Below are 16,092 nucleotides of genomic sequence, written 5' to 3' on the forward strand. Positions count from 1 at the left end.
GCTGCTCTAAATGGTTCAGCAGAAGGTCATTTGTGCCTAACCAGTGTGAAGTAGTACAATGTTACTTCCACTGTGTTTAAGGAAATGAAAATAACAGGAAAGATTTTTGCCATACATGGTTATTTAAATAATTTGGTATACTTAACTCTTGGAAGTCAGCAGCTGAGAACTTCATAATTTTTGCTGATGAAGGCAATGGTTATAAATTACAAAAAGTTTGAAGCATGATCCCAGCTCATCCTGCACAAAGACGAAACAGTGGTCTTGCTCTTACAAATTAAATTAAATTAAATTAATTTGACTTGGCAAATTATTGAAGAGTCTTTATTCTGTCACTAGCTTTACCATCAGTGCTGCTGGAGGAATAATTTAACATTCTCAAATATTAGTCTGTATGAGTCAGATGATAAGAGTAGATTATTGTAGTTTTATAGGGAGTACCACTCTATACAGTAACTTGGGAACAACAAAGGCAGGAAGTAATTGTAAGAAGAATCTTACAATAGCTACTGTTGGATTAATGCAGTACAATTTCTGATACCGTTGCTAAGCTCTGCGCGATTTGCTTTGTCAATACAACAGCACCTGTTTAAAGAATTATTAATTGCTAGGTAGGTACTATTTAACAATATTTCATGTCTATGTTCCTGCAGTTTAAACTTTCTTTACTGCCTGATGTGGACTGCAGCAATAATGAAAGTTGTTACTAAAATATAAAGCACTATATTATATTTGATTTTCTATTTCTATTGAATATATTAATCCTTGCCAGCTTCTTCTCCATTCAAGTATTAGTGACACAAACATTGCTGCATCTTGTTTAATCTGATGAATCAGATTTTATAGAAATAATTGCCAGTCTGATACACATACAGACATATATTCCATCACCACCATTTTCTAACATTGAATAGGACTACTATTCCCTGAACCATGGATACTATATAATAATTTTCTGCGAGTCTTTTATGAGGACAAAAGATCATCCTCAAAGGAACATCTTTTGGTTATTATTTTCAGTGCCCTTTGTCAAATCGTTCCACTGATGGGGTCCCTCAGGTTAGCTCTTAGCTCTTACAAGAGTGCATTATTTTTCTTTTATTTTAATTCTCCAATATCCCAAGTCATATAATTACTTTTATGATTCCAGATATCTGCAGAAGCTTGACCTTTTGTGTATTGCTACAGTAATTATAAAACTGAATAGCTCTATACATATACTTGCATAATGCATATTTTGCAATGGGTTTATTATATGGATTTGTATTGAGTTCAGCTTTGGTACAAAAGTGGTTGGTAATTAGTACATAATTTATAAAGAGGCCATTTTAAACAACTCTTTAACTTCATGTATTTTAAATGTCCTTAGAAGAGTCTCTCTCCCCCCCCCCTTGCTTTGTTGGTAATGTTTTCATTTTTCTGCTGAGTTCAGTGTTATTTGCTCTGCCTTTGGATGTGAAGAAAAAAAACTAGTCCAATCCTTCTTTCCCATTTGTCTTAACTTTCTTTAAAAAAAACAAAACCTTTTTCCTGTTTTTTATAAGTACAATCTACAAATAATGTAATTAAAAAAGAATAAAAGCTATAATTCATATGAAACAATACATTTTATATGACCAAATAATTTTCAAAGTGTATTAAAAGCAGACATTTTGATTCACGGTCACAGTGATAGAGGCAAAAACGAAAAAAATTAACTTTTCTTCTTTTAGTTGGGTGTTAGAGCTTAAAACTACTTCTCGTCTCATGGAGGAATCTTATTCTCTTCAGTCTAATATTCTGCCTTCTAACAAAAGTCATGGCTTCCTATCCAGGAGGCTGAGGCTGATTACGAGGTAGTTGTGCCAGGGCAAGGTGGCAGGAGAAGGAAAGAAAACTGATATGTGGCCTGAATCATCTTCCCCATCATGGAATGAGGGTTAAGTGACCATGTAGCAGTGATAATCCTGACAGACAGCTGCAAGAATAGCAAGGCAGCATCCAAGATCTACCATGAAAGCAAATCCGTCAGATCTTTCTTTATTCTACCAGCAGGATTTTGCCCTCTAAAACGTTCTCTATGAATTTCTAAGCCCCATTCTCAGATTCCTTTTTAAAAATAGCTAAGTGGGAATGGGCAGAACCTTTCAGGCCCAAGGCCCCTCCAGTAGTAGCAGATCAGTTGTATCTCTTATCTACGGGGAGTATAAAATATCTAGCTACACCAGTGGTGGGTTGCTCCTGGTTCGGTCCGGTTCTTGTGAACCAGTTGTAACAGCGGTGGGAGGCTCTGCCCACCCGCACGTCATCATGAACGATCTGCGCATGCGCAGAAGAGTCTGTGCATGCACGTGCACTCCCGTTGCAAACCAGTAGTGGAGGTAAGTAGAACCCACCCCTGAGCTACACATGTGTTCTTCCCCCAAACTTTAAGGGCTGATTGGGTGGGAACTCCCCTCTCCCTTATTTTGTTTTGTTCTGTGCTTGTTTGCCAATTTGCATTTTGTATTTATGGTTCGTATTGTTTGTTAGATGTATGGTTAGTCCTGGGGTAATGACAGCAACTGGGACTGGGATTGCCATCAGTAAATAATGCGGTTGTAAATTGTGACATCATATTACTGCACTGCTTCTCAACCACAATCCCAACAGTCCCAACTGCTGTCAACCCAAGAGGCATGAGTTATTAAGTGTGAAGTGACAGGACAGGAGTTTGGTAATGAAAGGGTATACTGTGGGGGTTGGGGGATACTGTGGGGGTTGGGGGAGACCCTTAGAGGCCCGAGACAGACTGTCTGCAAGCCAAGGGAGGCCCAGTGCAGGCTGCATGGAAATTGAAGATGGGTGGGGAAGAATTGGGAGGCTCAGTGAAGTCCATGAAGGAGTTGGGATAGAGCAAAATCAGGCCACATTCAAATTGAGGGAGAGCTTGGGAGACCCGGTACAGGTCACATATGAACTGAGGGAGGCTAGGAGAGAGCTTGGGAGGCACAAGGCAGGCTGTGTGTGAGTTGGGGGAGGCCTAGGAAGTTCAGCAGAGACTGCCTGCAGTCGGGGGATGCTGTGGACTGGGAGTGACTTAGACCTTCCCTTCCAGCTTCCCCATTGGTTTTGCTTGTGGGAAGTTGGCAGGGAAGGTTGCAGTCTTGTGACTGAAGTTCCCTGAGATGACATAACTATGGGCCAGGCACCCAAGTGTTCACATCTTGATCACCTGATCATGATATGATGGCCGTAGGGGACCAGTCATATGTCCATTTTTCAAGGTCATCATTACTTGGAATAATTATCACTGAATGAATGGATGTAAGACAATAACTACCTATAAATGTTTTTTTTTCTTTTTGATTTATTATGTGTACACTTCCCAGAGTCACATTGTCTGAGTTGAACAGCCTTATAAATCTATAAATAAATAAATCTATAAATTAATAAATGGACGGTGTCTTTTTGTGCTTCCTGAATTTTGCCTAGGTGCAACCTTTTCCACTTAATACACTTGACTCAAGCTAGATGTGCAAATGAATTTGAGGATGTCTCAAACGACCACGCTGAGTCACTTTCCTGTCAACTCCATTGACCAAGAACGGTAGTTGGACAAAATGCAGCATTTTTCAGAGGATGGACCTGACACAATTTAGGAAGGGAAGTAGATTAAAACAATAATCCAACCTTCTCAAATGCAAGTTTCTTTATCCCAGTATGCTCTATTCTGCTTTAGCTTCCAAGTATCTTTCTTTTTGCAAGTTTGTTATCAAGCTGGGATAATAAAAGAGGTAAACAACATTTAACTGAAATCAATTCATGCAGCCAAAGGAATGGAGTTTCTTCTATAGGGCAAGAAGAAACAATAAGCTTTACTTTTAACTAGAAATGAGGAAATTAACCCTTTCCTATCATATTCTGGTATTTCGTGTTTAGTACTATTACTGGTTACATAACAGCCTAGTTCAGATTTGGATGATCAGAAGCAATGCGAACAGGTTCTTGAGATAAATCCCAATTCTGCAGACATTCTGTTAATTAAATTATGGTTAAGGCAATGCTGAAAGGTTCAAGTTACAAAGTTCCCCTGGAGACAAAATAGTAAACAAGAAGTCTGTGTTACTTGTTATTGCTACAGAAAAAGTAAAGCATGCATTTAATGCCTGATAGTGTTTGGCTCTCTTGAACATAGGAAGATTTAGAATAATCATTGGGGGTGGGCTTTTTTTGAGAGGGGAGAACGAAATGCACTTTCAGCAAACTTTCAGTTAAAGTTTGAAATTGAAGTAAGAAAAGAAGTGCAAGTAAACCAACAGCCAACAGAACACTTTTTTTTGACAATATAAGCTTCATATAGCTTGGATTTTAGCATGGCATTTCTCCAGAATAAATATTAGTCTTGGAAAAAATAATAAAAGCAATTCTTTCATAAAGGTTACTTAAATAACCTCAAGGCCTCAAATTATATACATGATTTAGACTTCCCTGGAGTTTGTTAACTGTAAATTTAACCAACAACATTTTTTTAAAACTGCAAAGAAAAAGGAAACAATAAATTAAAATCCATTTTTATGTTGATTGTCAACAAGACAGAAATAACTTTTCATGATCACCAAAGATTACTTTTCAGTTTTATGAAGAGTTTTGGTGGAAGGGACTCTAGTGAAAAGCTTCTTGTTTGTGATGACATTCTTTAAAGAAAATAAATTGGCAACATAAGGTATTATGAAAGGGTGAAAGACTTTAAATTGGATAACTTGATTTATTTCTCTTTTGAGTGCACTTCATAATCTGATCAATGGGGACAAATTTATGATAACTTCCCTTTTTTTTCTTTGCAGCTTCTTGCTTAAGAAGAGATTTTTGTCTTGGAGTATCAGACTTTTATTTCCTTGAGAGGGAAGTCTATTCTGTTTTCAGAATAAATTTTAAATTGTTTTTTTTTTTAAATCTAAACTACAGAAGACAATGTTGTCATTATAAATGGGCTTTGACTCAAAAAGATTGTATGTATTGCAGTGAATTACTAAGAAGTTTAGGTCGTAGCTCTATCCAAGGCATTTTCGCCTTGTGCTTTGAGTTTTCTTTTCAACTTGTTCACCATTCCAATATTTCCATTGGTGGACAAGTGTCTACTGCAAATTGCTGCATTCTTATAGAACTTCTGTACAGAATGTACAGAACTTCTGTATAAAATGTCTGTGGGGAACCATAACAAGTGTACAAGGATTCCCTTTCCAGATATTTGCTTTCTAGTATGTGGCAAACTGGGACTATCAAAAGGAATGCAGCAGAGGCAAAATGTGGTGTATGGTCCATCTTTGTGGTGTTCATGAGAACATCACATTTATAAGGCTATTTACAGGAACGAGATGAGCTTAAACTGAATTTTTTGAAGAAAATTTATTTAATATTCCAATTAAATTTATTGAAAGATTTCAATATGTAACTAGAATTTATAACTACCACTGAAACAATTGAAAGTTATTGTTGGTTTCTCAGCTCATTCTTACTTTCATGGGAGTACTTTGGCTTTACTTAAGCATAGGTATTGTTCAGAGTTTGTATTCCAGATTGCAATTAAATGTTGTTTAGCTAAAGCCTGAAATAAACTTAAATTGGTTACAGCTTATGGGCTGATAACTGAGGGATGCTTCTAAAAGGAAGTACTGGAGAGAGAGTTGCAGTTGGCTTTATTCCAAGGCTATAAATGTGTGTGTGTGTGTGTGTGTGTGTTTGTTATGTTTTCAGCCACACTTGCTATGCTCGTCTAAAGCACCTATCTTTGTTCTAGATGTTGACTTGCAGAATAGCTTTTAAGCAGGAGCATCAATCACAGGCAGAAGTTCAATCACAGAGAGGTACCATTTTCTCCAGTTTGAAGACTGGGGGAATAGGGGAATAGGAATCTGAACCACATAGTTCTTTAGTCTTTTATGTTCTCATGAAATGGATAGTGAAATTGCACAGTTCTTAATGGTAAAAGCCTGGCTATGCTTTTATTTGTGCTTTAAGGTTCAAAAGCATAAAACATTCAATTGTTTTACAAAGGAAAATTCAAGAGCAAAGCCAAGAAAAACTTTATAAAACTGCATATTATAATAAAATCGAAATCAAAACACTTTGGGTAAATTTATTTTAAAAAGACAACTCAAGTTCCTTATTTTTCACATGGATGTAAAAAAGTGTACATTAAGAGGTACCATTTCTAAGGTAACAGTTAAATTACCAAAATAAAGGACAAAAGTGAAAAATAAATATATTTAAAAGGCAATTTTTTGAAATAAAGGACTGGTTGTTTTTTTTATATAAAAAGGACTTATAGTCACTGCAGGTATAATTGTATAACTACACATCGGCCTGGCCTCTCCTAAGTATGGTTTTCAGATGGGCTCCTCTTTGGATATAAAATAAGATACACATTGCAAAATACTTCATGCCATGTAAATATTTTACAATTTTTAAAAAAGATAACTACGTTAGATTTTTTTAAAAACTAGAAAGAATAAAAGCAAAAACTTCAAGATAGAAAAGAGAAAAAAGTAAAGAAAGAAAGATAAAGCAAAGCCAAAAGTGCAAAAGACAAAAAGTGACTTCCAACTTATTTTTACAACAGATATATTTAAATTGGCCTTTTATTCTATGGTTAACTTACAACATAACTTTCATTTTCTCCGCATGGTGGGGGAACGGCTGTCACTCTGGGGTCCGACAGTGCCATGCAGCATGTGACCGAGTCTACAAATTAGCTTAGCTCCGCCCTCTAATCCCAGTGTTACTACTTTTTTTCTCCATTGAGAGTGGAGACAGCAGCCAGGATGGGTAGCAGCAGCCAATCAGCATGAAGGACTGGGTCTATCAATAATATTAAGTCCCGCCCTTGTTGCCGGGCAGACCCGCTTTAGACTCAGTCCTTCAGCTTGATCTGGCATGTGGGTCTTCAGCTCCTATCCTTTTCTGGCTTTTTCGCTCTGTTTGCATGGTTCCTTCTGGTTTTGACTTCGGATTCCTCGACTACGTATTATTCATTGCATCCCTGATCGGTTGGCTGACTCTCGGACTGTTTACAACGTTTCTTGGTGGTATTGTGATATTTAGCACTTCTCCCATTCACGGGCCGTTGCTTTGCTCCCGTTCGCCCCTGGGGGGGGGGGGCGGCGATAAATCACTGTTTGGCGCTCAGCGTTTTACAAAGGACTGCTTCGTTCGGCTTAGTTTGCCTCCTTTGGCTGGGTTCGGCTCGGATTGTCTGTTTCAAGTCGCGGCGGCCATTTTTCTCCGTTTTGGATTCCTTGCCGCCCTTTGCAGCTTTGGGACTAACGAGCGGCCATTTTGCCTGCCCTCAGGAGGTTTGGCTTCGTTGTGAGGGCGGCATCCATTTTGAATACTAATTTGCCACTTGCTTCAACGTGTTGCCATCGGAGAACTCTCTGCCCTCAGTAGGCTTTGGCTTCAACCTTTGGGCGGCGGACATTTTGTTTAACCATTTTTATTTTTTTATTTTTTTGCATCGTGGATTCAGTCCTTTCTCCGTGGCTTTGAGAACTGGACCATTTTGTATATCATCTTTGATTCTGATTCTGACAGACTGCATTGCCCTCTACTAATTGTATCTGAGCCAGGACTATTGGACTTGCTATCTTTTGTGACCAGTCACCTTGAAGGCTCTTGGCAGTTTCCAGTTTGCCCTATTGACTATTCAGTTTGCCTCTACAGCCCTTCACCCAGCACAGCAGGCATTGTGGAGCTCTGTCACCCAGCACAGCAGGCTTTGTGGAGCTTTCACGCCCCCTGCCTCATTTGAACTGTGACATTTCTAAGGGCGGTTGAGTGGAGGCTATCACTCCCATATTGTTGTTAACCTGCGCCCTTTGGACTGGTGGGCTTGTTGAGACCATCTGTGCTCCCTTAGGGTGACCTTTGCCAGCATTATGCCCAAAGCGCTTGCAAAATCAAAACACGGCCGCAGGGCCGGTTCCTCTGACAATCAAGGCCCAGACCCTCTACCTGCTGCTCCACCTTTGGCTCGGGAGGCCTCTCAGGAGCCATCCCCAGTCTCACATGCGCCTTGCGCCCGTAATAGGCCTGACAAACATGGCCATATATCCAGAGCTGAGCGAAGGAGGGATAAAGTGTTAAAGAAATTGTGCGACAAGGCCTGCGCAAATCTTACCTGTGCTGGCAATCAGGCTTCTTCAACGGGCGAGACCTCAAGTCGAGCAACGGTCCCTCGTTCCATCACTCCGGACCAGATGTCTCTCCAGGACTGTCCTGTGACCATATCTGCTACAGATCTCTGGGGATCTGAGGTCTCTGCCCAGCCCGTTTTCTCTCAGCCGGAGCCTTTACAAAGTCCTGCTTTGCCTGACCCTCCTGCTTCCTCTGCTCCTGAGCCTCTGTCATTGCCTCCTCCACCTGCAGTCTATGAGCCTCAGTTTGTGCCCGGACAGATTCCTGGCCAACTTTCTCCGGAGCAGATCCAACGTATGATTGAGGCTGCGGTGCAGAGGTCCCTGGACGCCCGTTCCTGTGTTTCCAGCCGTGCGGGGTCAGTGAGGTCGGTTTCTCCGGGCCCGCCTGAACGTCCTGCCTCTGAGAGAGTCCATCGCAGGGCCTCTGGCTCTCCGTCCTGCTCCCACTCTAGTCATTTTTCGACTATGACGGATGCTGAGCTCAGCGATTCAGGCCTTTCCGACGATGACAACCTTCCGCCGGACCAGCCTTCCTTTACGGGGTTGTTTCCGCAATCATTATTCAAATCATTGCTATTTAAGGCTGTTTCCACGGCCCGCATGTCTTCTCCAATTGTTGATCCCGTGCATTCCTCCTCAGCTGACGCGTTGGACCCCATGTTTGCCGAACCGGCTAGGCCAACTACATCGGTGCCTACTCCGCCCCTCTTCTTAGATACGGTTAAACGACAGTGGTCCTCTCCAACTTCGGCTGTCCTGCCTTCGGCTAACGATCGACGGAATTTTAATGTGGCTACGGAATTGGACTCCATCCTCCAAATTCCTTCTGTCGACGCTCCTATTGCCGCCTTACTGCCTAACGTCAATGTTCCAGGGGAGCCGGATGAAGCTTTACGTCCTGATGAACGGCGATCGGATTTAGTCCTGCAACGGGCCTTTCAAGGATCCGCCTGGGCTATTCGAGCCGCTACTATGGCCTCATTTTTTAACAGGACTACTCTGCTCTGGTTAAGGCAGTTGCAGGAGAAATTATCACCAGAGGATTCGCGGATCAAGCAGGACCTGAACAAAATTGTTGCTGCCCTGCAGTTTTCGGCGGACTCTTCCCTAATCGCCTCCCGCTTCGCTTCCAAGGCTCTGGCCTCCTCTGTGGCCGCCCGCCGTTTAGTGTGGTTGCGTCACTGGCAGGCTGATGCCAGACATAAATGGCGTCTGGCTTCCGTTCCCTTTGGGGGTGCCAAATTATTTGGGGATGCCTTGGACCCGTTTCTCACGGAAACGAGAGACAAAAAGAAAATCTTGGCCCCTATCTTCCGCAGGGGGGAGTCCCGTTTTTCGCCTTATGCCCCTCGTTCTCAATTTAGAGGTAACGATATGGGTGGGTCTTCCTCCTTTGGGCCCTCTCGGCCTCCTCCTAACCTTAATAGGTTCCAGAGTGCGCAGGATAGATCGGCTCGGGGTCGGTCCTTTGTCTCGAAACGGCCCTTTCGGGGGGGAGGAGGTCGTCCCTACCGACGCCGTCGTTAGTTGCATCTCAGGTCCTCCCATTGGCGGCAGGTTGGCCCTCTTTGCCGCTTCCTGGGAGAGATCAACCTCTGATAAATGGGTCCTGGCCACTTTAAAATCGGGTTTGGCCATCGAATTTCTTTCCCCTCCTCCGAGTGCCTTTGTTTGCTGTCCGATTTCTCGTAACCCGGAGAAACGGGTCCTTATGGACTCTGCGGTTCAGCATCTCCTTTCCATCCGTGCTATCCAAATTGTTCCCCCCGACCAACGGGGTACGGGTTTCTATTCCAGGGTGTTTCTGGTGCCCAAATCCTCGGGGGGGTGGAGACCTATTCTGGACCTTAAGAGATTGAATCGGTATGTGGTATACCGGAAATTCAAGATGCAATCTTTAAAATCAATTCTTGACGGCGTTAGGAGGGGTGATCTCCTATCCTCTATTGATCTAACGGAGGCCTATTTGCATGTTCCAATTTGTCGTTCTCATAGACGTTATTTGAGATTTTGTTACGGGGGGGTCCATTATCAGTACAGGGCCTTGCCCTTTGGACTTTCCTCTGCTCCCCGTACCTTTACTAAAGTGTTAGCGGCCTTGGCAGCCTACCTCAGGGTTCGTTCAGTTAGGTTACTTTGTTACCTGGACGATATTCTTGTTTTGTCCTCTTCTCCCCAACAGGCTGTTCGAGATCTCCAGCTGACTCTGGAGACTTTGGCTTCTCATGGTTTTTCGATTAACCTTGAAAAGAGCCACTTGGTTCCCTGTACCTCCCTGGTCCATTTAGGGGCTCTTATTGATTCTGTCCAAGGGAGGGTATTTCTATCATCAGAAAGACAGGATAGCCTGAAGGGCCTGATTGATAGGATTGAGAGGTGTCGTACTGTCTCCCCTTATGTTCTTTCCCAACTCCTAGGGAAAATGATTTCCGCCATAGCCATTGTTCCCTGGGCTCAGCTCCACACTCGGGAGCTCCAATGGTTTCTTTTACCCTTGCAGAAGGCGGGAAGAGCCACCTCAGCAAAGCCGATTCCTGTTCCCCCAGCAGTTCGCAGGTCCCTCAAGTGGTGGAAATCTCCAGCTCTGTCAGCCGGCTCCCTCTTCTTCGAACCTCAACGGGTGGTGATCACCTCGGATGCCAGTCTCCACGGTTGGGGGGCTCATTGTCAAGGGCAGATAGCTCAAGGAACTTGGACGGGGCGGGACGTTTCCCGTCCGATCAACTGGCTGGAACTGCGGGCTGTCTTCCTGGCCCTCCGGGCATTCCGTCACCTGGTGACCGGGGCACACGTGCTGGTCCTCACGGACAACGTCACTGCAAAGGCTCACCTCAACAAACTGGGAGGCACCAGGTCGAAGTCCCTGCTGTCCGTAGCTCTGGCGATAGGTCTCTGGGCGGAACGTCATCTCAGCTCTCTTCGTGCAGAGTACATTTCAGGGATCAACAATACTCAGGCGGACTGGCTGAGCCGTCAACAAGTAGATGCTGCGGAGTGGCGGCTTCATCCCCGCATTTTTCGAGCTCTGATTCTTCGGTTCGGCTCTCCTGTGATCGATCTCTTCGCCACGCATCTGAATGCCCAACTTCCTCTCTTCATCGCCCGTTACCCAGAACCTCAAGCCGTTGCCGCCGATGCCCTGCGATCCCCTTGGCCTCGGGGCCTATTGTATGCCTTCCCTCCGACCTCTCTGATTTCCAAGGTCATCCGGAAGATATTGACAGAGCGGGCGGAAGTGATATTGTTAGCTCCTCACTGGCCTCGGAGGCCTTGGTTTGCGGACCTTGTGTCTCTTTCAATCGCCCCGCCTTGGCGTCTCCCATCCGATCAGGACGTTCTCACTCAGGGTGCCGTATTTCATCCAGACCTGCCTTGGCTCAGTTTGACCGCTTGGCGGTTGAGCGGCAATGTCTGAGTGCCACAAACATTCCTGGCGATGTGATCCAGATTATCCAAGCCTCTCGTCGTCCTTCGACTAACCGGATTTACTCGGCTACCTGGCGGGCATTCTGCTCTTATTGTGCCAGTGATGATGTTTCACCCCTTCAAGCATCTATTGTGGACGTGTTGGTGTTCCTTCGGAAGGGTTTCTCGGAAGGTCTTTCTCCTAACACCTTGAGACGCCAGGTGGCGGCTATCTCTTCTGTTCTTCGCTGTGGTTCTCTCTCATCCTTGGCACAGCATCCTCTGATTCGACGATTCCTCCGGGGTGCTGCTAACATATCTCCCCCGGTGTTGCATCGCTATCCAACCTGGGACTTGCCGTTGGTGTTGAACTCTCTTATGGGCCCTCCTTATGAACCATTGCGGACAACTAGCCTCCGGTTGTTATCCTGCAAGGTCGCTTTCCTAGTGGCCATAACTTCGGCCCGACGTATCTCGGAGATAGCCGCCTTGTCGATTCGCTCGGATCTGTGTGTTTTCCATGCTGACCGTGTGGTGCTTCGTCTGGATCCCACCTTCCTTCCGAAGGTCAACTCAGTGTTTCATCGGTCCCAGGAACTCATACTTCCTAATTTCTGCCCCAGACCATCTCATCCTCGGGAACGTCGTTGGCACACCTTAGACGTTCGGCGGGCACTGCGTATTTACCTGAAGAGAACGGCTGGGGTCCGCCGTTCGGAGGCCTTGTTTGTATCCTTCTTACCCGTTTCTCTGGGTCTTCGTGTGACAGCATCTACAATTGGCCGTTGGATCCGGCAAACCATCGCATCGGCCTACGACTTCCGCTCTCTCCCGCGACCGGCTCATGTAACAGCACACTCCACTCGCAGTGCATCCACGTCAGCGGCCTGGTCTACTCAAGCTTCGCTATTAGAAATATGCCGGGCGGCTACGTGGTCTTCGCCTGTTCCATTCATTCGGCACTACAAGATTGATACATTTGCTTCCGCTGAGGCTGCTTTTGGTAGACAGGTGTTGCAACAGGTGGTTGCGGGGGAGGATGTTTCTCACCAGTCTGGCCCCGCCCTTCCTTCGGGACAGTGAACTGGGGTATGTCCCATCCTGGCTGCTGTCTCCACTCTCAATGGAGAAGGGGCGTTGGTCCTACCTGATACGCTCCTTCTCGTTGAGTGGAGACAGCAGCCAGACCCTCCCTTTGTTTTTGCCAGTCTGGTGTTGCTCTCCTCTTGTTTTTTCTTCTGGAACTTGGTTTCTTCGTCTCCCACACGCCGAGTCTATCTCTTCAGTCCTTCGCCTAAAGCGGGTCTGCCCGGCAACAAGGGCGGGACTTAATATTATTGATAGACCCAGTCCTTCATGCTGATTGGCTGCTGCTACCCATCCTGGCTGCTGTCTCCACTCAACGAGAAGGAGCGTATCAGGTAGGACCAACGCCCCTTTTCCTAATCAAGCTCATGTATTGTTTTCATTTTTTTAAAGTTTCATGCAAAAAGTCTAAAAAAAACCCAAAACCTGATGATGTTTTTTGTTGTTTTGTTGTTTATATTCTGGTTGGGATGCTGTTCTTTCCGTGAACTATCTTATGCCATTCTAGGTAACAAAATGGATTTTTTCTTAATTCCCCAATTTGTAGCAAATTAGCTGACTCTCAATATTTACAGAGGTTCTTTTTCATAAAACTGTGAATAATGAAACAGTAAATAATGAGTCTAGAGAAATTTGGGGTTAATTTCCATAGCCTGTGGTTTTACTCTTCATTCTATAAGGACTTCTTCCCTCATCCTGCCATAGTGGTTTTGTAAAATGTACCTGTATTTTTCCCCCTCTTTCTTGCTCAATTATTCCCATTTCATTGGGTTAACCTAGTTGCAGGAGATCATGTGGCTTCCTTGCAGCAGCTGCCCACCATTTCTTCAAAGCAACTCATCAGCTGGTGGTTAAAGGTTTGCCTCACTTGCACCATGTGGTAACCTTGGTTTCTCCTTCTGTCTGAATCTTTCACAATCTTGGTGGAGGGGCCTCTCAGTCACATTACTGTGTCTTAATGCGGCCTCTGGACTGCAAAAACCTTCCCACAATATATTGAAGTCTTGTTTCTAATCATCAATTATAAATATACTAGACTGTGGGCAGTGAGAACTATCTATATGCCGAATATAATAATCTATGGCTTAAAAATTCAATGATATATGAAGAATGGATAGATTTTTAGAGGATGGAAATAAATGAAAATAGGAGTGTCAAGACTGTAAGATTTAACACGTTTTTTTAAAAAAAAACCCTAATATTCCTCACAGCAAATGTTTTTGTTATCTTTGCTGTAACTTCAGACTTTGAAATAATTATTAATATTTGAGGACCATTGAATAAGTTATTTTTTTAATGGCTGTTTGTTACATCATGCCTCTGTTTAACACAAAAAAATAAATGTACCTAATGATAAAAGGCAGCCTTCCATTTCATGAGAGTGGCATCAAGTATTTTATTTAAAAATGTAACTTGAGTTGTGAGGCCACAACCATTTATTGGTCACAGAATCTGCTAGTCATGCATTTGGTAGCTGACAAATACCAGTTCATAACATTGATTGAGTATGTGCCATCAAGTCATGTTCAACTCCTAGCAACCACAGAGATCAATTCATGCATACAGTTCATTTATATCATTGGTAAGTGTAAAGGTGGCAACAGGCACGGCTATTGTGTGTCTAGGTAGTGAGAAAGACCTGTGCAGAGTGATCCTTCCCAAGTGTGTTTCCGGAGTCTTGACAGTGTTCAGCTGAAACCGCTTATTATCTTTTGTGTTAAATAGAGATAAAGGTGATGGTGAAAAGTGGGAGAAAAAAATCAATTAACAAAGAAAAGAGGTGAGGGAGCATCTCAGTTCTTTATTCATATATGCCATCACGTTGAAATGTATTTTAGAATTATGGAAATTAGGATTTTCTCCAGTTTTTCACTGATCCCATTAAATAGATAAGATCTAAGAAAAAATTAATCTAATTTTTAAATTGTAATAAATTCTTATTTTAAAAAAGTATCAAAGTGTGTCACAGGCTTAATATCTTCATACATTCTAGAATAACTTTATTGTAGTTTAGTGAACTGCAGCCATGCCTTGCTCCTGTCCTGGGAAACTAGCAAGATAGCAATGGCTATTCTAATAGTTTCTTTACCACCCAAACCCTGTTTTTATTAGTTTATTATGATTTAAGGGTTAGTTAAGGTCTATTTATAGATAGCTGAAAATTCAGCATTGATTTCTACAACTATTCTTTTTGTTAAATATGAAAATTTATTTGGAAATGCAGTTTTAAAGAAAGAAAAGGACAGCTAAATGCTTTCTGTAACTGCTTATGAAAAATGATTCTAGATAAACATCAGTTTGAGCATACGCCCCGTTTGAAGTTCTCATTCACTCAGAACAGGGACCAAAAACTTTTGATGGTGAAGACCACACTCTGTTTTATTGTTTTAAGCATTAAGAATTACAAGCAAATGGGGTAATCGTGCAGTTTAATTTTATTTCTCATGGTTTTAAAGAGCTTTGTGTTAATCCTTAAAATAGTGGAAAATATATTGACACATAGCATTCTGCAACCTGGTTGCAAAACGCAGTCATGTAACCATGAGATGCTGCAATGTGTTGTAAATGTGAGCCAGCTGCCAAGCTCCCAAAATATGATCATGTGACAGGGATGGTGGTATGGCAGTCATAATTTAGAGGATGGGTCATAACTTTGAACACTCCTTATACAACTAATCATAAATTGAGGATTATCTGTAATATGTAAAAATAGGTGTCCATTGTTTGGTATGAAATAAAAATTCCGATTTTATCTGTTACATCTAAAGTTTAGTGAATTGTCTATAATGTTGACAATTTGCAGAACTTAACTGGCCAAAAGTATTTCAATAAAATGAGATGAGACATGAATCAGGAAGTATCTGGCTAAAATCTCATCTTGGGCAGAAAATCACAATTACATTTCCAGAAGGCACATAGTCTCAACATTCACAGGATTTAAAACATTGAGTGAAAAGATTGAAAGAGATAACTGAGATAAGATGCATAATGTACATAAGCAGTATAATAAGTGCATTAAATATATTATTTAGCAATATTATTAGGCTACGTTTTATACAGTTGATATTTTTGGAAAAGGATTTCTGGTGCTATAACTCTTCTTTGTCTCTTTGTCTCTCTCTCTCTGTGTGTATGTGTGTCTGGCTATCTTTAGTGTATTTTGGAGTGGATTTGTGGCTATTTCTCTTAACTCTTTTGCTTTTTTAATTACAGGACTCCTTGGTAATGGCCCGTCTAAAGGATTAAGGCCAGGGTCTGAACACCTAGAGAATGAGAAGGATGATGCATCGCAAGTATCCTCAACTTCCAATGATATTAGTTCTTCAGATTTTGAAGAAGGGCCCTCAAGGAAAAGGTCAGACTCTTTTAAGTTCATATAATTTAATAGATTGTAGTCTTATAAATAAATCCTAACAGTGGAACCGTGCTGAAGCATCTCATTAAT

The 16,092-nt window shown here is 42.6% G+C and overlaps 1 protein-coding gene across 2 annotated transcripts in view; it reads left to right on the forward strand.

The window, feature by feature from the left end:
* The window catches only part of JARID2 (jumonji and AT-rich interaction domain containing 2), a 255,478-nt gene that overhangs the window by 153,618 nt on the left and 85,768 nt on the right, over positions 1–16,092 (forward strand). For both annotated transcript variants that reach the window (XM_070940676.1, XM_070940677.1), the window contains exon 3: positions 15,861–16,002. In XM_070940676.1, coding sequence (XP_070796777.1) covers positions 15,861–16,002 — 142 coding nt within the window. The remainder of the gene's footprint in view (positions 1–15,860; positions 16,003–16,092) is intronic.

The sequence above is a fragment of the Pituophis catenifer genome, unplaced genomic scaffold, assembly GCF_029215685.1.
Source record: "Pituophis catenifer annectens isolate HBS135680 unplaced genomic scaffold, rPitCat1.0.hap2 SCAF_3, whole genome shotgun sequence".
Taxonomy (NCBI): domain Eukaryota; kingdom Metazoa; phylum Chordata; class Lepidosauria; order Squamata; family Colubridae; genus Pituophis; species Pituophis catenifer.